At 44.2% G+C, this 24,167-nt stretch overlaps 1 protein-coding gene across 1 annotated transcript in view; it reads left to right on the top strand.

Moving 5' to 3' along the window:
* The window catches only part of SLC30A6 (solute carrier family 30 member 6), a 76,301-nt gene that overhangs the window by 6,953 nt on the left and 45,181 nt on the right, over positions 1–24,167 (top strand). The window contains exons 3-9 of the mRNA XM_085879487.1: positions 5,412–5,498; positions 14,162–14,246; positions 21,387–21,429; positions 21,542–21,607; positions 21,693–21,773; positions 21,867–21,902; positions 22,701–22,795. Of these exons, the coding sequence (XP_085735613.1) occupies positions 5,412–5,498; positions 14,162–14,246; positions 21,387–21,429; positions 21,542–21,607; positions 21,693–21,773; positions 21,867–21,902; positions 22,701–22,795 (493 nt within the window). The remainder of the gene's footprint in view (positions 1–5,411; positions 5,499–14,161; positions 14,247–21,386; positions 21,430–21,541; positions 21,608–21,692; positions 21,774–21,866; positions 21,903–22,700; positions 22,796–24,167) is intronic.

Raw genomic sequence — 24,167 nt, 5'->3', positions numbered from 1 at the left:
GGAACATGACCACGGAACGTAACATACGGACAAGTATTTTATGCATTTAAAAAAAAAAAAAATTCAAATGTCAGAGGGAATACATGTACAAAAACTGTATATAAATTTGTTGGGTGGGAATTAAGCCTGTGGGGTGGTTGGAAGAGGGGTGTGGAGAGAGGGAGGGGGTTAATTGTTTTAGGCTGGGGGGCCATCAGCTCCGGTGGGCGTGTCGCGGCACGAAAGGTGTGCATTTGAACTTGCCAATGCATTTCTACAAAAAGGAAGTGCAAGACTATCCTCGAAAGACTTTAACCTGTGTGCTGCCCACTGCTTCTTGGAGATGTACGTCCTGTTACCAATTTTCTTGTGGAAAAGCCCACTTTTGTCACTATTGAACACCTGTTCAGGGGCAGAGCCTTTTTCTCTCATAAACTCCAGGAAGTCAGGCTTGAACGAATGGTGCATATGGTGGACTCGTTTACATGATGCTCATGGCCGACCGATGCTATATTCACGTAACTCGTATAAAATCGTGATTTTCTCTGCTAATGTCATAACCTTATTGGATCTCTTCACTCCACTACCACTTTGAGAAGCTTGTGGTTTCGCTGCCATACTGTATTTAAGGGTACAGTATGCGGTTAAAGAAATCTGGGCACGAGCTCACTCGACCGTGGTGCTATGCAGACTGAAAACAGCATGGGCGGTAAAAGACGTTTGGAGAAGTCAGCTCTGAGCACGATGTGGTCACAGCATCACATTCAAACCCGTGTATCATCAAGTTTTATGTGTGTTTGGGAATTAAGCGTCACATTTATTTCCACACAACGTATAAACGAATCCGAGTTGTGAATACCTATGTTGAACGAGGGTTTACTGTACCATACGATGAAGCATTCACGTTTTTGAGGAATCTTTCTTTCCTTTATTTTTTTTTCTTTTTCTTTATTGGTTATCTAAAAATATGTGAATGTACAAAAAGTGTCATTTTGATGTGGTTGCTTCAGGGTACATCCTTTAAGAGTGAATTTTTATAAGATAGGCCCAAAATGATAACATTTGAACATTGATGTCTTCAGATATTTTTCAAATTTTTATCCTAGGTTGTGTGTGGTCTAAAACTCAGCCAAATTTTTGATGTGATTGACCAATTCCCTGCTGTTTGGGCCACACCCAAAGTTTGGAGATTTTGACACCCTTGAAATTTTTTTCCATTTTCAAAGTGAATTATTTAGAATAACCATCAGTTGCCCAAGGAAATTCATTTACAAACTTATTTTATGGTTTGGGTACTAAAATATTTTGAACAAAAATCTTTGGGTTCTGGATGGTTATGGATAAGTGGTGCCACCTATAATCCCTTTCGGCAAACATTCACTTCAGACTTTCTCTGGCCATATTTTTAATAAGCATCAAGGTCCCATGGATTTTATTAGTGCATAAGATAGTACAAGTCCTGTACTATCCTTGGAAAGTAAAACATTCATGGGACCTTAGTGGTTATGGCAGTAAAGGGGGTTTCAAGACCACTTCGGGCTATACGAAGCCCTTTTTCGAGCTACACCCACTCCCATAACCATCCTGATATTTTGAAAGTAATATTATCAAATGAAAGTTCCATATCTACACTAACAAAACCAATAGTAAAATCCATGGGACCTTTTAAAAACAAAGAATAAAACAGGTCCAAAGTTGCCTTGTTTGACGGATAATGTACATATCGATGTACACGACATGTACATGGTCTGCCTCTGTCACCAATTTCCATCACTTGCTACAAAAGTCCACTATATTCCACTGCTGATTCAAGAGTAAAGTACTTTCATTGAATCTGTTTTTCTCTTAAGTCTTATCTCATTCTCATTAAGTCTTATCTGTTTTTGGGCCGTCCATCATAAAAATCTGTTTGTTTTCTTTAACCCCATGCTGTTTTGAATGTGGCCGAGATAGGTAGAAAAATGTTTTCTCGATGTGAATCTTTTATTTTCTTGAAAAGTTTGAAGAAAATCCATGAAATATTTAGATACAATTTATGTAACTCTTGGGTAGAATGGTTTATAAGAAACACAGTATTTTTCGGATGGTCCATGGGAATCTTTCCACATTTTTTCTATGCTCAACGTTTGATGTACGCCTTGGCATCTTCATAATATTTCTTTTGGAAGATCAGCTGGCATCGATTGTTGATAACCGTTGGCGGATGCATCTTGCACAGAACTGTTGAGATTGGGTGTTCTTTGATCTCTGGTGTACTGGGCCAAATTAATAATTCCTTTCCACACAAATGAAGGAATGAAACCTTGACAGCCTCTCCATTCTCCAGAATTCAGTGATGCTATACTGGTCAGCGAGTGAGCTCTTCGTGGCAGAAATGGGCCGCAAATACCATGATTTCCGTTGTAGAAAATGCACGATCTATATGCCATGGCTGAGTGATGTCCCCTGAAACAAAAAGATGCATTTACTGTCAAGCAAAAATATGTGTTTGGAGAAGTAGGCCTAAACTTTTATTGGTGCATGAATAAAAGCATTTTTTTCGAGAAGTTTATATTTAACCTATGTTTTTTCAGAACGGACTGAACATGAACAGTAGGAAGCAATGTTCAAATCACCCCATTTTTAGCAGCGTCTCGCGTAGCGAACGCTGCTCGTAGAGAGCTCGGCGTTGTTGTTGTTGTTCTTGTTCTTCTTGTTCTTGTTCTTGTTCTTCTTCTTGTTCTTGTTCTTGTTCTTGTTCTTCTTCTTGTTCTTCTTCTTGTTCTTGTTCTTCTTCTTGTTCTTCTTCTTGTTCTTCTTCTTCTTCTTCTTCTTCTTCTTCTTCTTCTTCTTCTTCTGAAGACAAAACCTTAATCTCTCGGACTCGGCTCTTGTATATACAAGATCCGGATCTCCTTAAATACTGAGCACATGTACACATCCTCACATACACTGTGCCTTTTGAGAGTGTCTATCATGAACCTTTAAATATATTCGGACATTTGCTTTAAAGTTTCGAAAAGTTCACGTTACTATTTAAAGATTATTCCATTTATCGTATTGTAATTTCGTAAATACACGATATATCGTAAATAGGTAAATACATTATGACGCATTTCTCTATTGGCTTAATCAAGGCACGTGACGAAATATCGGAAGTTTTTTATTTATTTATTTTTTTAAGCCGACAAAACCTTTAGGACGCTGCTCGTGGACACATTTGTCCTTGTTTTTACTGGCTTTCATCCAACAAACCAAAATATAAATAAATCAACTAAGCATGAACTAGACTCAGCCATGCTATCCCTGACACCATGGCATTAGTATGACCTACATTCATAATGCCTAATGATAGAACTATGCTGATTTCACATAGGAACAGACAGTAAACACATGGTATCTTGGATTGAATTGATGCTGGATTTCAAAACTGCTAATCCCAGATAACCTTTGACTGATTTATAAGCAGACAAATATGGGAAATTGTAACTTACCAGGTATGATGTATAAGGATTGGAGGGATATAATTTCAGATTTCTTTTTTTTACATGTTCTTTCATCTTGCCAAGAAAAGGAAATTACAAGTGGCATGATGGGAAAAAAGTCATGTAAGGCGGCAAATACAAATGAAAGAAATCACCTTGCATCTCATAATTACGTGGTTTCACGATAAAGAATGGAAACAAAAGACAAAATTTGCTCAAAACATTATTTATTTCAAAATACATACATATTTTACAGTTTCAAATAGAATCAGCAATGGAATATAGTGGACTTCTGTAGCAAGTGATGGAAATTGGTGATAGAGACCGACCATGTACATGTCGTGTACATATACCTGTACATTATACTGTATGTACATCACTATGTACATTATCTGTCAAACAAGGTAAATTTGGACCTGTTTTATTCTTTGTTTTTAAAAGGTCCCATGGATTTTCCTTTTGGCTTTGTTAGTGTAGATATGGAACTTTCATTTGATAATATTAGTTTCAAAATATCAGGATGGTTATGGGAGTGGGTGTGGCTCAAAAGGGCATCGTATAGCCCGAAGTGGTCTTGAGACCCCCTTTACTGCCATAACCACCAAGGTCCCATGAATGTTTTACTTTCAGAGGATAGTACAGTACTATCTTATGCCCTAATAAAATCCATGGGACCTTGATGGTTATTCAAAATATGGCCAGAGAAAGTCTGAAGTGAATGTTTACCGAAAGGGATTTAGGTGGTGCCACTCTTCATAACCATCCAGATCCCATAGATTTTTGTACAAAATATTTTAGTACCCAAACCATATAATAAGTTTGTAAAGGAATTTCCTTGGGCAGCTGATGGTTATTCTAAATAATTCACTTTGAATTATTTGGCAAAATTTTTTTTTGGCAGGTTTTGGCAAAATATTAGAATAGAATACGAAACTGAAGTAATAACGATTTGCAGTAGATTGAAGTTTATTTGGAACACTAATTATATGTGTCATAATGGATATAAGTGGATGGATGCCTATTGTAACATGGATGCCTATTATAACATGGATGCCTATTGTAATATTGTAACATTTCTGATGATTGAGACCTTTTATTAGTCTTCATAAATACAGTATACTTAAGCTCGCACATTGTGATGTATTTGATTGTAGCCATTCTCCTCTTCTTTTCCAAATGCTGTTTTTTTAATGTTTGTAAGCATTATCGCTGACACAATTGTAAAAATAAATTGTCGATGCAGGTGACGTGGATTTTTTTAAACCCACGTTGTTGTGATCGTTGTCCTCCTGAAGGATTCTAACTGGCCGATTGTGGAATCCTATTTGACTTCAGACAGAGTTTAACGTTTGTCCGATTTGATTATAAAATCCTATAAAAACCCTATCGACACTGATAAAACTGATGTCCACACAAGTCCTTCCTTGTGAAACAATTTATTTTCTAATTGTACACCATACACTTCTCACCCTCGTACAATGAACTTAAGAATCCCCATTGATTGCAATATTATTTGGTTCTATTTCATTTATTCTTACTTTAGTTAACAGTTAGACCAACCCGATTCAATTCACTTCTACATTACATCAGAGAGTTTTATTCTAACTTGGTACTTGGTCAGTTCCAAGGAGTACAAGCCACTGAGATACTATACTTCCTCACGTGCTTGCACTGAAAACAATTTACCTTTCAAAGCATTTTATACTTTCATGAGAGAGAGGTTGGGGGATATTCACCCAGACTGTAGACGTGTCCTTTAGACGAAAAGCCACTTCGTACATTTTCTAAGCAAAGGTTCATTTATCAGCTCGGTCACTCTGCTCCAGAACAACACATTTCTTATCATTTCGGGCAAAAGTCTTTTGGCCAGAAATGACAACCAATTCAACTTGCAGCATAAAAGTTACATTTCTGAAACTCCATTTGTTACAATTTAAAATACATTAATATAAATTTTCCCCCACACAGGGAACAATTCATCCATTCAGAAAACCTCAGAAGACGATTGCAAGCAGATTGATCCGGGAATTCAGTTTGGTCTCTACAGACAGACGTGTAAGTCTTGTCAATATCGTACCTGTTAATAAATCAAACTACATGCGCTGATGTTTCTTCCTGTAACATTTGCTTGCATCCACCATCCCCCTCCCCTCCTAACCTCCCTCAACAGCACCTTAACCTCCCCTCCCTCATACATAATATGTTGATATATCTCATCATCAAGGTGTGCCCTGGATTGAATGCTTTTTTTTGTTGTTAGCAATTTGGCTAATTTAGTTTGAAAAGTCTTTGCCAAATTTAAATCTATTTCAGCAAATAAAAAAGAGAAACAATTATAATCTATTCCTAAAAGAAGTGTCGGTCTGTGTTTGTGTCACAATTCATTATAAAGGGCTCCTGCTGTCGTAGAATAATAAAAATGGTACTTTTGGAAAACTAATAATCAATTGACTGAATTCGGTTGGAAAACGAAATTTATTTACCTGGGATGAAAATTGCATCAGTTTATGAGAAAAATGCCTTGTAATAGCCCTCCTTTTCCAAAGGGAAGAGGAAGAAGCAGGACTCGGAGCTTTAATGTAGTGGTTCCAATGGTATGACAGCAGGAACCCTATAGAATAAAGCAAACACACCAAATTACTTTTAGTGTAATACTTCTCGAAGCAATATAAAAATATATATAATAGTATACGGAAGGAGCACCCAAACAACAACAACCATGGCCATGATGGCAGCAGCACAGCAGCAACAACAATAACAACGTGTTTATAAAAGATCAATTTTCCCGTGTTTCATTTCATTTTACATACTCATTGACATTCACAGATAGACGTGCAATATGTTTGTGAAGTGCATTGCGCTGTCTTTCGATTAAACCTGTCAGTGAAGTGATGGTTAGGCACAGCTCATGTAAATTTCACTTTACAAATCGGCATAATTCCCAAGCAACCTTAAATTTTGCAATATAATCAATTCCCAGGATAGCCGAGACCCTCAGTCCGCACACTCACCTCTGAGCAATCTAGCCTGGGTTTGAATCTCAGGCCACCTATAAACTCTCATCCCGGTGTTTCAGAGGCAGGGTGAGTCATCAATCTATGGGCCGTCCCGAGGATGGACGTTAAACTGGGCATCCTGTCTGTCGGCATTAGTTGGTGGACATTAAAGATCCCACAGTGTCCTTCATGAAGAGAAGGTGGGCTATCTCCGCTACCATGGACAGATTACAAATTCCTGCCCTGACTACTGCTGGGAAGGCAACAGCAAACCACCCAGTATAACTCTTGCCAAGAAACTGCTTCAGCAGAATCAACACTCTGTAACAGAGTATGGTACATTAGAATCAGAGTAACAACTCCCAAATATTGATTTTGGAATACCTTTGCTTACTCAAATTTTCTGTTTTGTCTCTGTAATAGTAAAAGTTTATGCTAGTAGGGAGGGAGGGTGAGTGGTGCAGAGCAATTTGAGTGGGGGGGGGGGTGGGGGTGGCGGGGGTGAAGTAAGGGAGGTAAGTGTTGTGATACCCTCAGTACAGCTTGTGGTGGTGTGTGTCTTTAGGGTAGTTTCGATCGTTAAATTAGTTGGTATGTTGAGTACAGGCGTCGATGAATGGTAAAAATCATGGTTAATCAGTTATCATTGGTTAATAAAGGGCTGACAGGTTGGCCAAGATGTACGTACACTCACCTTTAAACTTCCCAGCCTGCTCTTGAATCTTGACCCAGCTATATACCGTCGGATCCCGACATTCGCTGTTCTGCTCTTCACGGACCCCACATATTCGCGGGTCATAAAGTGTGACCTGCTTTTACATTGGCATATTTGCATTTTTTTTTTCCACTTCAGGACTGGTCTCCTATATCAACTGCTGCTGATATTATTTCAGCCTGGGAATTCTTCCACATAAAACTTCTCTATCTTATACACATATTCATCCCATCTCCTCTTCAATTATCTTACCCATCTTCCCACTCTTGGTTCTCTGAATCCTGTGGTGAGGCGGTTGCTTTAACACGACTTGCATTTTCCTCCTAGAAGGAAAATCTGACCGAAGGCAACCTCAAAGCATTCCACATATCCCGCAACAAGTGTGTGTCTACTCCTAGGAAAGCCAGAAAACAACATCTGTCCAATCTCAAGAATGAGCTTTCAACGTTGTCTCGTTCCTTTGAAACCTGGTGGCACTTTGTTAAGTTTGTCTGGTGTTTCTGGCAACACTCGACTCTGCAACTGGACCGGGCGGCATCAACTCACGTGTCCTAAAAACTTGCTCCACTGCTGTTGCGCTTCCTCTTTCTGTCCTTTTCACACTATCAATTCCCAAAGGTCATCTTCCATGTGCTTGGAAATCAGCCAACATTGCAGCATTACATAAAACAGGTGCAAAAACAGATCCCCTTAACTACTGCCCAATTAGCTTACTTCCAATCATCAGCAAGGTTAAGGAATCCATCATTGCAGTTGAAATACAATCATTCCATTTCTCCACCAGCCTCATCTGAGATCATCAATTTGGATTCAGACCTGCTCACTCTACCTTGGACATGCTGCTTCTACTCTTGAAACAATGATGGAGGCTGTCTCTTTGGACATATCTCGAGCTTTTGATACAATCTGGCATCCTGACTTGATCTCCAAACTGTCTGCCAATGGAATGCAAGGCCAACATCACTCTTGGATTACTGACTTCCTCCACTCTCAGAGCCAAAGTATGGCTCTCAACAGAACCCTTTCCTCTCCTCTCACTGTCAAGGCTGGAGTACACCAAGGCAATGTTCTCGGCCCCATCTTATTCCTAATCTTCATTATTGATCTCACTGACTCTGGAAAATCCTCTTTATCTTGTTGCTGATGACTGCACTCTCTGCTGTGACATCTCTCATCCTTCTGACAGACAGGCAACAGCCTCTTCCCTCTCCTCAGACCTTTAGAAAATCACAAACTGGTCAAAAACAATTTTGCTTATGTATCCACATGTATTATGTATCCATATTGTTCACCCATTGCATTCTCCCTTACCCCTCATCGTTACCTGCATCCCTTGTTTGTCAACATCGCAGTCCTGCGGTATTACATATCCCCCTTTTTCCCTTTGAAACAATGCCTTGACATTCGTGGAGTTGACATTCGTGGATTTGACATTCGTGGCATTTTTCAAGAACGTATCCCCCGCGAATGTTGGAATCCGGTAGTACTGTCACCCTAGTGTTTTACAGGCAGGGTGATTCATCATTGTGTGTGCCTTTTCCTTGGATGGATGTGAAAACAGGCATTCGGTCTGCCAGCATTCGTTGCTTGACGTTAAATATCATACCATGTCCTTCACAAAAAGTATGCGAGCTATTGCTGGCACCATGGCCAAATTCCAAATTTCTGCCCTATCCAGCAGAGGGCATTGCATTAGTGGCACAAAAGCACAACCCATTTCTCGGCTCTGTGAACCAATCTCTTGGATGCCTCAAAGGCGAGGGATGTTTCCCTCAGTATTGCTCAGTAAGATCTATACATTTCCCGATACCTGAGGTGTGTTTCAAGCAGCTGAACTGAAAATGAGCATACTTCTGAGAGGAGGTCAAAGAGAGATGTTTATGGGCTTCAATAGCGGAACTACAGGGGTGAATCATTGAACTCTAGCGCTATGTCCTGCCAATCTTTGTACTCAGCCGCTGAGCCCATAGTTGTCTGCGATTGCCAACCCACTTCGTTTAATGCAACGTATTCAATGTAAAAACAGTATGCCCACTCGGGAGGAGTGTGCGGGTAACTATTGTTGAACTCTAGCTCTTTGTTCAGGCTGCTAAAAAGCAGAATTCTCCATCGAAAAGACATGATACATCTCTGGCTAACAAACAGTTGCCGTAAAGATGTGTACTTCACCGGTCACTTCCTATCAGTTTGCTGTGACGTTCTCGTTTTAAGTTTGTATGAAGGTTTCCACTTTTTATACTATTGTAGCCGCGTGGGTTTGTTCCATTTGCCTGGTACGAATCTGGTGGGTCACTTCAACGCAACCGTAACGGGCAGCTGGGCTGGATGTCCCGGGCCGTATTACGTGGATTTTCACTCCGATACGGTCCTGGTGGGACTGTCAAATCAGTTTGGCGTTGCACTTATTAGTGGCATGTCTTGTCTGGAATTAATGGCAGAGACACACGTGATATGGTCTGGATTGACGGCATTTATAGCTGTAGCCAATCAACCTTAACCAGGCTCTCCTAATTACCAGTGATGACCCTGACCCAAATTCACCTCGAGACCAAGTGGATTTAATCATGGGTTATGGTACATTGGTGTGGGTATAGAAACAAGCAATAACAATCGGTAACAATAAAATACCTCTTACCCCACTCCCACCATATGCACCCAGGGATCCGAAAACCACTGACTAACAGGGATCCTAAATTATCTAATGCTTTCAGTGGAGCCACATTCACACCGTGGTAGAGCAGACAGGGGGAGTCTGGAAGACAGAATAAATACCAGTATGCCCGGCAGAATACCGCAGGACTTGAAGGCACAGTACCGTCTTGCTCAGGAAAGGAGAACAGCCGCCGCCTTGTACTGTAACTCTGGGCCCATGAGGAGAGGAGAGGGCTTGGCTCTGGCCAGACAGGAGTGACAAAGAAGAGCAGCTTCCTCCAGGTGGATTCTAGATGACTTCTCTAACTTTTACCTGTCCCTCCCACCTTTTATTGCCGCTGGTTCGTGCGTCACATAACATGCGTGCCTCTCCCCTCTCATTTACCATTGGTCCGTTGGCCCGGTCTCTGGGTGGGATGACCCTTTTGCAACCCCGCTCCCAATGCTTTGGTGACTCAGCCGGCTGCTATGGCTGTCGGGCTGACGTCTCGCGCTAAAACTAGCCGACGGCCTCGCGAACACTTACATAGAATTTAAAGACAGTTTTACAAAGGTGAGAACATAAAATATAGGCTCACAGGGTTGGTGATTTTTATATCGAGACATTCGGAGGGGTGAATGATGTCTCTCTATTATGTAAAACGATTCACATGTATTGTCACAATTACTTTTGCTTATTCTATTACATCAGCAGAGTACCTGCCCTACTGGCAATCTTGGTCCACACATGCAACACATTCTTCTGAGGCATACCTTTATTTCGGCGATGTATAGGCAACTGACAGCTCTGTATACGCAAAAGAAAAATAACTGGGTTATGTGCATGAAGCAAAAACATACCTAATGCTTATAATTCACCTCACTGCACTGGAAAACGTGGGGACAGGAATACTGGACTGTAAATGTTGGGGACTTGAAATACCCTCCCCCACCTGGAGGTTGCTACATGATATGTATTATGTGCAGAATTTGCGTCCCCCTCCCTCCCTCCCCCCCCCCAAGACCACCGGCAAAGATAAAAACACCTCCACATTAACTGTGGTCATGCTGATCCTATGCAGCAAGTCTGGATGTCATCAGCCCATAACTGTAGGAGTAGTAGTGACACACACACACACACACACACACACACACACACACACACACACACACACACACACACACACACACACACACACACACACACACACACACACACACACACACACACACACACTGGTCCGTGAATTACAGTAATAGTCCGTTTGCCACCCGTATATGTTCTGTACTCAACCTTGTTGTAATGAGAAGTGTATTGTTTTTTGATGGTTTCATACTCACATGGGTCGATAGAGAAAATTTGGCTTGGTTGCCGAAGCGGCAACCTTGGGGAACTCTGCTAATTTGCATAAATCCAACATGTACGGGGGTGGGGGGGGGTGGAATATAACTTTTCAACCAATTAACTCACAATCACGTGTGATACTCGTTTCTGAATAATTTTGACCTGAGGAATCGATTTCTGAGGTCAAATCAGTGATTTGGGGTCAATTCAGGGTCAAAGGTGAAGTTCAAGGCCTTTTTTGGCCAAAATGAAATAAAATAATAATAATGACATTTTCAGAGCGATGGTGGTGAAGCGTTTATTCAGTAACGTCGATCACTCCCATTCATCATCACAGCCGAATGCAAGATCAAGATGTTGAGTTTCCTCGTCATCTTCCACATCTGCTTCTCCTTCCTCTTCCATTTCATCTTGGTCTTCGTCTCCTGTCTTGAACGGGTTGAAGCAGGCGTCACGACAAACACAAGCGCAATACACAGTGCATGATATCTTTCCATGGTGACAGCTGCAACATTCAGTGCCGCATGCCTTCACCGCCGCCTTCCAGCCGCACCGCACTACATCCATGAGATCTTGAGGTCCTGGGGGCTGATCGGAGGTTGCTGGTACTGGGGTGCCATCTTTTATTTCCCACCCATACTTCATGATGTCAAGTTCAGGTGGAGCCTGCTGGTCAGCAGATTTTGCAAGTATGGTCTGCATCCCTTGCTTAGCGCGGCCATACTCCAGCATACCTGCGGGATGAGGTTGCTGGAATTCATGTGAGAGGACATGGGTAGTGCGTCGACCATTTGGTGTGAATACCTGGAGATCGAAGTTGTCAAACCACGTGAAGATGGCGCCGACGGTTCTACAGAACCCCATGAACTGGTGGAGAACCTGTGCATTGTCACCTCGTAGACGAGCGGCCAATTTTTGGAATCTCATGGCCTCATCGTACGAGGTCGTGAAGCCATGTTCATGAAGGGGTTTGAGAAGTTCGGAACTGCCATGCCGGTGCAACAGTTTGACGGCCAGTCCTAATGTTGTCTGATTACTGGTTCATGTAACTTGACTCTGAATTGACTGGCTGAGGCTCAGAGATTTCTTGGTCACTTTACCACCGGAGACCAGGTCCGAAACCAACTTCAACAAACTTGGGCTGGTTTCCTTGATTGTGTTGGCCTGTGTAAACTCTGATAGGTCATTATTGGCACTGCTGTACTTGACCGACCGTGCCTCATGCTTGATCTGCCTCACCACGGAAACAATGCTCCTCTCATCCGTATCATCTACCTTAACTATCTTGAGACTTTTAGCAACGGACTCATGGAAACCAACAATGGCAGCACAGCCATCTACCCGAACAATGATAACATCCTTACTCATGCAGTCAGTCAACTTGTTTAACATGTCACGTCGAGCGAGCTTGCCACCTCGATCCGAGTACAGGGAATGCAGTTCAACACTATTCCATATTCTGGACCTGTCTCGGTTCATGTACTCAATGACTTCCTTCAGAGCATTTTCATCTGCACGACCAGTTGGCAAATCGGCATATGTGGGGACTTTCGTGAAACTGTTACAGCAGTGGACGTGGTACTTGCACTCAGCAGAAGGTAGATCAGAAACAAAATCAAGGTGCAACTTGACCCTTCTCGCGACATCATCATTACGCTGCTCAGCAACATCAAGGAGCATATCTTTCATAGTTGGGAGTGGGTTACGTTCTGTGTCGATGTTCTTTGGTCATATACTCACGAACGCGGTCCCATCTTTCTGGGTGTCTTATCATCAATGGGTAAACATTCCTCACTGCAGAACATACAATCACGTTTGTATTCAAACACACCTTTGTCTGAGGCCTTGTAGTTGTCCTTACACCCTCATCTTCAGCCTTTCTTTTTTGTGACTTTCTCACTCTCTCAATTTTCTCTTTTGATGTATAAGTACAGTAGCAACCTTTGTTGCAAGCGATGCTTGCCGCATCTCCACCAACATCAATAATGTTCTGTAGCTTAGCCTGCAGGTCCCAATCTCCACGGGATTTGGCACACAAGATGAGCTTCTTGATCCCGATCTCAGTGAATTTCGTTTCTTCTCCATGACACACTGGAGGAAGACACCTTGAGTCAGCCATCATACGTTTCTCTGAAAAGAAGAAGAGGTTTGATTAGAATCAATGGGATCGTTCATCAACTATCGAGTAGGAGTGATCTGCAGTTGATGCAGGGGTCAAAACGTTTTAAACCCCTCAATAGTCCAAAAATGACATTGAAGTTGACCTTTGACCCTGAATTTGACCCCCGAACCACACAACTGACCTCAGAAATCGATTCCTCACCTCGAAATTATACGGAAAAAAATGTATCGCATGTGATTGTAGGTTGATTGGTTGAAAAGTTATTTTCCACCTCCGTCCGCGGTGGCCATCTTGGATTTATACAAATTAATTATCGGAGTTCCCCATGGTTGCCACTCCGGCAACCAAGCTAAATTTTTTCTGTAGACCCATGCGAGTACGAAACCATCAAAAAACAATACGCTTCTCGCAACAACAAGGTACTCAACCTGACAACTGGACTATAAGGATTCCTTATGGAACTAACTGAATTATACGAAGCAACATTAGCCCCGAAGAGTTATCTCCAGAAGAATTCTTTTCTCCCCTTTCAGTCGTACATTGGTCTTTACCCTTTGATAACACTAATAAACCTATCTCCATGTCAAATAAAAAAGTATAAAAATCAGTGCCGCTTGTTAGATTGACTTTCTCTGCACGTGGCGAGAAAATAAAACATAAACTTACAGCATGTTTGTGCTTACACGATAACAGTATGGACCTGCATGATTAACTTCGGCCTGTAGATTTAATACGCGTGCAAAACATTAGCTTTTTGATGAGTTAACAGTGAAGAAAAATTTTTCACCAGATTCAACTTTTGTTCGGATTTGGTGAATGATAGCTTCCTGGGGATATGCTCTAAAAAAAAAAAGTTTTTTTTTAAAATCCATAAAGAACAATGGACATCATTTTTATTCATTTTTCCAGGCAAGGAAAGTTGTTCTGTTTGGAATACTGAATATACTTTGTACGGGTGTGCTCGTTTCCTGGTGTCACTCCACGAACAGCATGGGTAAGTGTTGCATCATTGTCTCTTGTATTAAAAGCTGAAGTTGAACATTTTGGCAATATCATCTGTATTTAAGCCAGACAAAGATTAAGGTGAATGTTTAATCTTTCATGCTTGCTATATCATGCTGTATTACTTTAAAGATCACTTTGCTGTATTACTTTCAAGATAGGGTTATCTAAACTTTAGTAAAACATCAAGAAGATTATTGTTGGTTCACATCTATCTATCTGTACTAATAAATGTCAATGTGTGTCAGTGTGTCTCCTCCATAACTCCATAACCATGAAATCTGGCAGACTGACACTTTGCACACTTGCACACAAAGAAAATTCCAAGGAAGTGCATGATTGAAAATTCGGGTGTTTGGGTTAATTAAAACACCCCTTTTGAAGATAATTAATGGCCTTATTTAATTATATCCTTTATCAGGTGCATCCTTGGTCACCGCTCTATCTGGGCTCTTAAGGCCTATCCCAGGTAACCTCACTGGGGTCTGAAGACACCATGTGTTTTGGTCTGCTCAACCGTGCCTCAACTTGCAAGAGGCCGCAACGATTTCTTCACAATTTTTTTTCCACTTTCCTCACTCATTATCGAATGCCTGTTCATAATAGCTACAAATTGCTGCATACATCGCTTTTGTATGTACTATACTTTTCAAATTAGTTGTTTGAAGTGATTTCATGCATTATGTGATACGATTTTCCACGATCTACTCTCACGGGCTAATTAAAGTATATCATCAAAATAATATTTCGGTTTTGAGGATCGGAAATCGTCCGGACTAAATAAGTGTCGAAATCTGTTGTGAAATCTGATGATTTAAAGAAATAATGAGTCTTATAACTAAGCCGATTATACCTATTTACTTTAAGCAAGCAGGGCTATGTTGCCTCCTTCTCCATACATACACAAGAAAATGTGACATTTCCAAAGCATGAAACTTATCTTTTTCTACTGTTTGGAGAATTATATAGAGTGAACAAAAAAATTTGGAACGTGCCAAAATTAACCAGCTTCATTGAGCGATATGATTTAATGCATTCACTGCTTGACCTCGCACCCTGTCCACCAGAGGGACTGCCTATCCATAGCGTCTGCCAGATCTGTGTCTATATTTTCGAAGGTTTCGTGAGGTGCTCTACAGGGAATCAAAGCAAATCTCGTGAAAAAATGGACGTTTAAAAAAAAAGTTATAACCTTTGCGTGGATCCCGAACCAATGTACCACGTGATGCGTACACAGACGAGTAAGCAACATGGTGGATTTTCTGCATTGTTTATTTCACGGGCGATTGAGCTTTGCAATGTATCCAGGGTTGTTCTGCATTAAGCAGCAACTCTTGTGGAAAGAGCCATTATTTTAACAAATTAATTTTATTGCGCTCGTGCTCAGTCACCCTGAGCGAGAGGCTCGTGCTCAGTCGCCTTGAGCGAGAAGCTCGTGCTCAGTCGCCCTGAGCGAGAGGCTCGTGCTCAGTCGCCCTGAGCGAGTGGCTCGTGCTCCGTCGCCCTGAGCGAGAGGCTCGTGCTCCGTCGCCCTGAGCGAGTGGCTCGTGCTCCGTCGCCCTGAGCGAGAGGCTCGTGCTCCGTCGCCCTGAGCGAGTGGCTCGTGCTCCGTCGCCCTGAGCGAGTGGCTCGTGCTCCGTCGCCCTGAGCGAGAGGCTCGTGCTCCGTCGCCCTGAGCGAGTGGCTCGTGCTCCGTCGCCCTGAGCGAGTGGCTCGTGCTCCGTCGCCCTGAGCGAGTGGCTCGTGCTCCTTCGCCCTGAGCGAGTGGCTCGTGCTCCGTCGCCCTGAGCGAGTGGCTCGTGCTCCGTCGCCCTGAGCGAGTGGCTCGTGCTTCGTCGCCCTGAGCGAGTGGCTCGTGCTCCGTCATTCATTCTGGGTGAGATGAAATAATACCCAATTTCTGAGACGTTTGCCGTATTAATGTATTTTCTAAATTACCGAGCCAATTTTTTTTCCACCCGTCACACGCAGCTGTTTATAAAGATTAATGTTTGTAAACTTATTCCTGAAGTCTATATAAATGCAACGTTCAATGTCTTTTGGTGAAAGCTACTCAAGGTTTCTGGGTGGTGTACAGTACGTATTGTCATCTATAATCGCACTGACTCCAACCTGCCAGTTCCCGAAAAATTGCCGTGTGTGTGTGTGTGTGTGTGTGTGTGTGTGTGTGTGTGTGTGTGTGTGTGTGTGTGTGTGTGTGTTCATAAAGCATAACGTATTCTCTCTGATAACTCCCCTACCTCCATCTGTCTCTGTCTCTGTCTTCTCCTTCTCTGTCTCTGTCTTCTCCATCTCTGTCTCTGTCTTCTCCGTCTCCGGATGCGTGCGAATGGGAGTTTGTCTCTGTACGTGTCCGAGCGGTGTTTGTCTCCAGCCAGCTTGACTCTGGATGTGTCTCTGCGGAATTTGTCTCTGGTTGTGTCCGATCGATGTTTGTCTCCAGTCGCATCCGAGTGGTGTTTATGTCGTGACAGGAGTTTTGTCTTTGGATGTGTGCAAGCAATGTTTGTTTCCGGACGGCTTGGCTCCGTATGTGTCCAACGGGGTTTTTCTCCCGATGTCTCTGAGTGGTATTTATAGCATCACCAGTAGAAAATGTATTTCAGACATTATTTTGTTTCCATCTTCACTGTTATTCTATGCAGAATCATTGTGATGAAACGGTATGAATCGTAATTAACTCTCCACCGCACGTCTGCCTTCTCTTCCTCTCACCTCACACTGTCTTCCCTCCTCGCTCCTCCACCCCTCCTCGCTCCCCTCCCTCCTCTCTCCTTTCCCTTCCACCTCTTCATTCTCCCTGCTTTTTCTCCAAACCCCCTTTAGTATTCCCATCAACGAATAATTGATGGCCTGATTTAATTATCCTTTATCAATGCATCATCCTCGGTGAGCCCCTGAGTCAACCCTCTGTCTCAATTTGTTCGAGTCTTAATTTGCCATTTTGTTTGGCTTGTTCAACATGCCTTGACTTGGAACAGGCTGCAACGGTTTCTTAATGACAGTTATTTTTGGGTTTTTTTTCCACTTTCCTCACACATATCATCGAATACCAGCGAATCGCTGGACACATCACAATGCTTACAAACACCCAGAGATGCGAGTGTTCATGGCTTTATTTCATTTCTGCACATTTAAATGCAGAATTAACCTGAGCAGCAGTTCCAACTGCTAAAAAAAAACAGAAAAAAGTGTTAATTTGTCCAATTCGGAGATTGTTTGACATTGCAGGCGCTTCTGAGTGTTCGTGGCTTCATTTAGTTTACACACAATTGGTAACCTCTTTTAATCTTTTCACAAGCCGAATCTGAACAGATGAAGAGATTCTAGCACTTATCACATTTCAGCTGTAATATTTATAAACGTTCAGAGCAGTGTGACCACTCCTTAGCTTTTTTCACAAGATCTTGGATATTCGTTGTTCACCTTGGCGTCTTGGTTTTCTATAGGTTTTCTAGTGAATCTTCTCAATTCAATCTTCTCAAAAAGAGATCCCAATACGAGAATTATCATCGCTTTTCCGAAACCTTGTGAATTCTTGGCTTTTGTTCATTGGCTCATCTTGGCATTTATGAAAATGAGGAGTGGTCACACTGGTTCAGAGAATTGTATTCGCACATTATTTGATACTCCGGACGTGTCCGTGCGGTGTTTGTCTCCGGATGTGTCCTTGTGGTGCTCGTCTCCGGACGCGTCCCTGCGGTGCTCGTCTCCGGACGCGTCCCTGCGGTGCTCGTCTCCGGACGCGTCCCTGCGGTGCTCGTCTCCGGACGCGTCCCTGCGGTGCTCGTCTCCGGACGCGTCCCTGCGGTGCTCGTCTCCGGACGCGTCCCTGCGGTGCTCGTCTCCGGACGCGTCCCTGCGGTGCTCGTCTCCGGACGCGTCCCTGCGGTGCTCGTCTCCGGACGCGTCCCTGCGGTGCTCGTCTCCGGACGCGTCCCTGCGGTGCTCGTCTCCGGACGCGTCCCTGCGGTGCTCGTCTCCGGACGCGTCCCTGCGGTGCTCGTCTCCGGACGCGTCCCTGCGGTGCTCGTCTCCGGATGCGTCCCTGCGGTGCTCGTCTCCGGACGCGTCCCTGCGGTGCTCGTCTCCGGACGCGTCCCTGCGGTGCTCGTCTCCGGACGCGTCCCTGCGGTGCTCGTCTCCGGACGCGTCCCTGCGGTGCTCGTCTCCGGACGCGTCCCTGCGGTGCTCGTCTCCGGACGCGTCCCTGCGGTGCTCGTCTCCGGACGCGTCCCTGCGGTGCTCGTCTCCGGACGCGTCCCTGCGGTGCTCGTCTCCGGACGCGTCCCTGCGGTGCTCGTCTCCGGACGCGTCCCTGCGGTGCTCGTCTCCGGACGCGTCCCTGCGGTGCTCGTCTCCGGACGCGTCCCTGCGGTGCTCGTCTCCGGACGCGTCCCTGCGGTGCTCGTCTCCGGACGCGTCCCTGCGGTGCTCGTCTCCGGACGCGTCCCTGCGGTGCTCGTCTCCCGGACGCGTCCCTGCGGTGCTCGTCTCCGGACGCGTCCCTGCGGTGCTCGTCTCCGGACGCGTCCCTGCGGTGCTCGTCTCCGGACGCGTCCCTGCGGTGCTCGTCTCCGGACGCGTCCCTGCGGTGCTCGTCTCCGGACGCGTCCCTGCGGTGCTCGTCTCCGGACGCGTCCCTGCGGTGCTCGTCTCCGGACGCGTCCCTGCGGTGCTCGTCTCCGGACGCGTCCCTGCGGTGCTCGTCTCCGGACGCGTCCCTGCGGTGCTCGTCTCCGGACGCGTCCCTGCGGTGCTCGTCTCCGGACGCGTCCCTGCGGTGCTCGTCTCCGGACGCGTCCGTGCGGTGCTCGTCTCCGGACGCGTCCGTGCGGTGCTCGTCTCCGGACGCGTCCGTGCGGTGCTCGTCTCCGGACGCGTCCGTGCGGTGCTCGTCTCCGGACGCGTCCGTGCGGTGCTCGTCTCCGGACGCGTCCGTGCGGTGCTCGTCTCCGGACGCGTCCGTGCGGTGCTCGTCTCCGGACGCGTCCGTGCGGTGCTCGTCTCCGGGCTAATGTTTGTCTGCAGACATGATTAGGCAGTGTTTGTCTCCGGACGTGTAAGGATGGTGTTTGTCTCCGGACGTGTAAGGATGGTGTTTGTCTCCGGACGTGTAAGGATGGTGTTTGTCTCCGGACGTGTTAGGATGGTGTTTGTCTCCGGACGTGTAAGGATGGTGTTTGTCTCCGGACGTGTAAGGATGGTGTTTGTAAAAAGCCCAGAATGGGATGTTTTCCACCTTGAAGCTCAAATAATCTAGAGTGCAGCATGGAAATGATGGGCCAAATGGCATCATTTCCTTGTTTAAGGTCCTCTTGGATCGTACAACCACTCCTTGCACTTGGTGTATTCCCACGGAGTCTGGACCCTTTTGTATGTTCGTTTCTATTTTGATGCAATAGGTTTGATTCCTCACAGACGTTCAACCTTCAATTGCGCATGCGGAGTCAAAGCTCCCCCTCTCTCCACGACCGAGGGTGATACCTGACATATGACACTAAATCACCCAAAGCACCGTTATTTCATGTTTTTAAATCAATTTGATGAAGAATACGTGACTTGCAAAATGACGTACGCTGAATTGGGAAGTACACCAGTTGAATGAGCAGTGAGAAATATGATTGACAAGGCTTTTGACAAAAAGTCAGGAATAAGGCTGGCGTTTACAAGGGGATTTGATTGAGATGTTCAGGATAATGAAGGTTGTGAGCAAAATAAGTGCAGAAGAGATTTTCCGCAGAATAGACAGTGATCGGATCAGGTTTCATAAACCTGAAAGGAACAGAAGAGAAGAGTTAAGATGGCAGTAAGGCAGGGCCGGATCTTTCACTCGGAGAGTAGTTACCCCATGCGCGCGAAGCCAAAAGTGGGATTCAGCAATTGGTTCACTTTGTCTGCAAGCATCACTTTGTGATTGAGGCATTACTAAATTTCAATTTAATGTTGTATTTACCTCCGTCACCGAAGGAGGTTATGTTTTCACCCCTCTTTGTCTTGTTTGTTTGTTTGTTTGTTTGTCTGTCTGTGTGCTGGATATCTCAAAAAGTTATGGATGGATTTGGATGAAATTTGGTGGGCAGGCTGGGTGTGTGACAATGACGAACTGATTAGATTTAGGTGAAGATCCGAATCCGGATCCCAATACGAGAATTATTTAAGTGATTCTTCACCATTGAGAGAAAGGGCCAAAAATAATATCTAGCACGGTATATCAAAAAGTTTTGGACGGATTCGGCCGAAACTTGGTGGACATGTTGGGTGTGCGACAGGAAAGAATTGATTCGATTTTGGTGAAGATCCGAATCCGGATCTGGATACGGAATTATTTAATTTCAGAGTGATTCTTCACCATTGAGAGATCGGGCTAAAAATGATATAGCTCTGTATTGCATGATATTTCAAAAATGTAATGGGCCCGGTTATGTTCTTGTGGATCAGGTATTGTGTGGCAGAGGTATGCGCTCCACCGAGTGCCCTTCTAGTTTGAACACTGTCGAACATGAATAAGAACATGAAGCAGAACATGAACCTGACCTGAACATGAACCTGTAGCTTAGCAGAACTTTGGCTCTACATTTTTTTTGATCGTACATGTGCAGAGAGGAGATAATTATTTTATTATACAGCAGTGAAAGAAAATAATTATTTTATTGTCCAAGCCCCCCCCCCCCCACCACCCACCTCAATCTCCCAAACTTCCTTTACAAATGAGCTAGAATAGACATGTCTATGTGTGATCATCTGCAATAAAGTCAATGTATCCAGAAATGGCTCATTATTTTATGCCCAACCCTTCCGCCTTCCTTTGCCACCCATTCTATACATTCTATTTATTCTTCCCTTGCCCATTCCTCTAAAACTTAACCATCTTCTCCCCTCTTCCCGAGATTGCCTAAGCTTCTATTTTATCCCCTGTCTTCTCTCTTGTTGAGTTTGCCTCCTTTCAATGTACTTCATATCTAGATCTGCACCCTCTAACCTCATCTCAAATGATTATTATTGAAAGTGTGTTGCAATGACAGCGTGCAGTGGCAGTGATATACAAATATATGAAGTAAATGCTGTTTTGCATTTCTTACCAAACATTTCCCTGTTTTATTTTTTTTAATTTCAACGTTCTGTTTTGCAGCACTAATGGCATATACCTACCTCACAATATTTGACTTGTTCAGGTAAATATTTTCCACCGCAGTGCAAGCAAAATTAGTTTTAACATTTTATTTGCATTCCTGGAGTTTTGAACCTCAAACTCTTTATTGTTCTTCTTCCTGTTGTGGTTTGCAGCATTTTGACATGTCTGATCAGCCACTGGGTCGCGCTTAATCGACCAACTGCCACATATTCTTTTGGGTGAGTATTATAAACAGACAACTTATATTGAAAATAATTTCCGATATGAAATTGCTGCATGTGTATCGTTTTCTCCATGTCGCAGGTACGAGAGGTTTGAGGTTTTGGTTGTGTTTGCTTCCACTGTGTTGGCACAACTGGGTGCTCTCTTTATCCTTAAGGAAAGGTAATATTTGGTTGTATCATAATTGGAAATTTCTTGGCATGTTGTGATGAGATATTTTCATGTTGGTTCAACATGTTTTTCCTGTGTTTTCAGTGTCGAACGAGTCTTGGAACCGACTGACATTCACACGTAAGTAATGTCACCACTCACCATCATGAGACTGTGTGTTTTGTGTGTGTTGTTGTTGCCGAAACGGCCATAGGGTTAACAGGAGTAAGATGGACGAGTTATTTCATTAATTAGCATCTAGCGTAACAGTTTGGTTTCTGTGTAGAATGATAGGGCATGTGTCGAAGCGTGATTCAGCAGCAGCATAAAGGTGCCCCCTCAATTCTGTAACGTGTCTAATGCCCCCACCATCCTTCTATACTAATTCTCAAAATCGTTTCCTCTTTGTAATCTGTCTGCATGTTTTCTGCAAATGGTTTAAAAGCACCCCGTGACTATGCGGAAGGAAAGGGACCAATGCCAGAGGAATTGAAATGTCCTAGAGGGATCTAAGCCACGAGAAGCCAGCGTGTGGACCATCGGCGCACTCGCCGAGGCACGGTCGTGGGAGGTATTCCTTGAATAATTGCTTCCAAGTTCTTCCCACCACTCTCTATCGGTAAACTCTGTTTCCCTCTACTAGTGAAGTATCGGTCAGGTGCACAGTCCAGAATTTGAAACAATTCTCAACGGCATGAGTAAAGCCAAGACCGTTAGGAATTGGTGTGGAAACCCCTCGACAGTGGTGTCCAAACGCAATGTGGTTCGTTGAGGGTCTCGTTTGTCCCCACTCCTTTCAAACTGACAAACACATTGCAGGTGACAGACTTCTTGTAGTTTCATATAACTTTGTGCAGAACAGGTGTAATTTGTTCATATAATTTTTTGAACACCCTTGTAGAGTAATGCCTACAGGTGGCTCATTTCTTCTTTTCTCAGAGGTCGACTTCTCCTTGGCACTGCTATTGCCCTGTTCTTCCACCTGCTCACTATGCTTGTGGTTCCCAGCAAGGCCTTTTCCCATGTTTCGGAGGGTAAGTGCTTTTGAAGAATATGGAAGAAATAAAAGAAAAAGTTATGGTGAATATTGTCTTGTATACCTTGGGTAGCACAAGTAGCAGCCTCTTGTATCCCTGATGAGACTCCCTCTAACATGTTCCTTTCATCCTTGAGCAAATTTCTTTCCATTGGTGGCATCTCAACAATAAGGCTTGGAAATTTATGTATGTATTGTATATGTATATAGTGGGTTGGTGGGAGTGGGGAGAGTAAGTAGGATTTAGAACGGTGCATACAATGTGTAGATGGAGAGGGGAAGGGTAGGGGGAGTTGAGGTGTACGTGTATGTGTGCGTTGGCCCGCCATGATTCCTACTGAGACACCGGGATTCCTACCGAAACGCTGGGATTCCTTCTGAGACACCGGGTCCGTTTCTGGTGCAATAAATTAGAAAAAGCTCAGAAGGGGGTTTTCTCTTCTCAAAAAGAGAGCCAAGTGTTTTCTCTTCTCAATTGCTCAAAAAGAGAAAAAGCAAAAAGAGGAAATCCCAGCGATTAAGAAAGATAATTGAGGAGGTAACAAATAAGATAGAGGAGATGGCATAGCTCAGGAAAGCGTGGTGTTGGACCAGTTCATCCAGCCCATGCTGTTCCCAGACCTGAGATCCCAGCTGTTGGTATGGTGTTTGGCCACCAGGTGTGAGGCAGCTGACATCGCAGCCCATTTTGAGGTGTTTACCTGCACGCAAAGGGGAGGGATAGGGGTGGAGCGGTATTATAGATGGTGCTGACAGAGTCCAATGGGTCCAAAGAAATGGCCGTGAGTAACCGGGACCCTCGCTGCATGAGATGATAGACAAGTGGCGAGTAGGGATGGCGCTGTTGCAGGTGGCTCTGATGGTGGCACCTGGTAGACCATTAACAGGGACACCAATTTGACACCCGGGGGTGGGGGGGGCTATTTGGAATTATAGAGGAACGTACCTTCCCCACGTGAGGTGCTTTAACTGTGGCCAAGTGCGTCACAAAGAAAGCTGCTGCAGATCGTCCTGCAGGGAAAGACCTCGATCAGTCGGACCGCCAACATCTGCCAGCATGTCTGGACTAGCCCTCCACCGACACCCCTCCCTTTGCTCCCCCTCTGCCCGCTAGCACCAGGGAAACTAGTAAGTGCCAAACATATAGGGCAGTGCTCGGCAAAGGGAGATGGTATAGTGCCCTCATCGTCACGATAAGTGTTTTGTGGACACATTTGCACCGGTAGTTTGACAATTTGGTGTAAAATTGAAGGTGAAAGAGTGGATGCTGTGGTAGACACAGAAGCGAGCCCTACAATCATCAGCCATGTGATCATGGATTTGAGTGCAAACGGTTGGCATAACATCCATCGTTTAAAATATCATAGTCT

Source organism: Eptatretus burgeri, chromosome 4 (genome assembly GCF_056783735.1).
Source record: "Eptatretus burgeri isolate ZD-2024b chromosome 4, Ebu_testis_v1, whole genome shotgun sequence".
NCBI lineage: Eukaryota > Metazoa > Chordata > Myxini > Myxiniformes > Myxinidae > Eptatretus > Eptatretus burgeri.
Note: the sequence above shows the minus strand (reverse complement) of the source record. Positions and strands in the feature narration are given on the sequence as shown.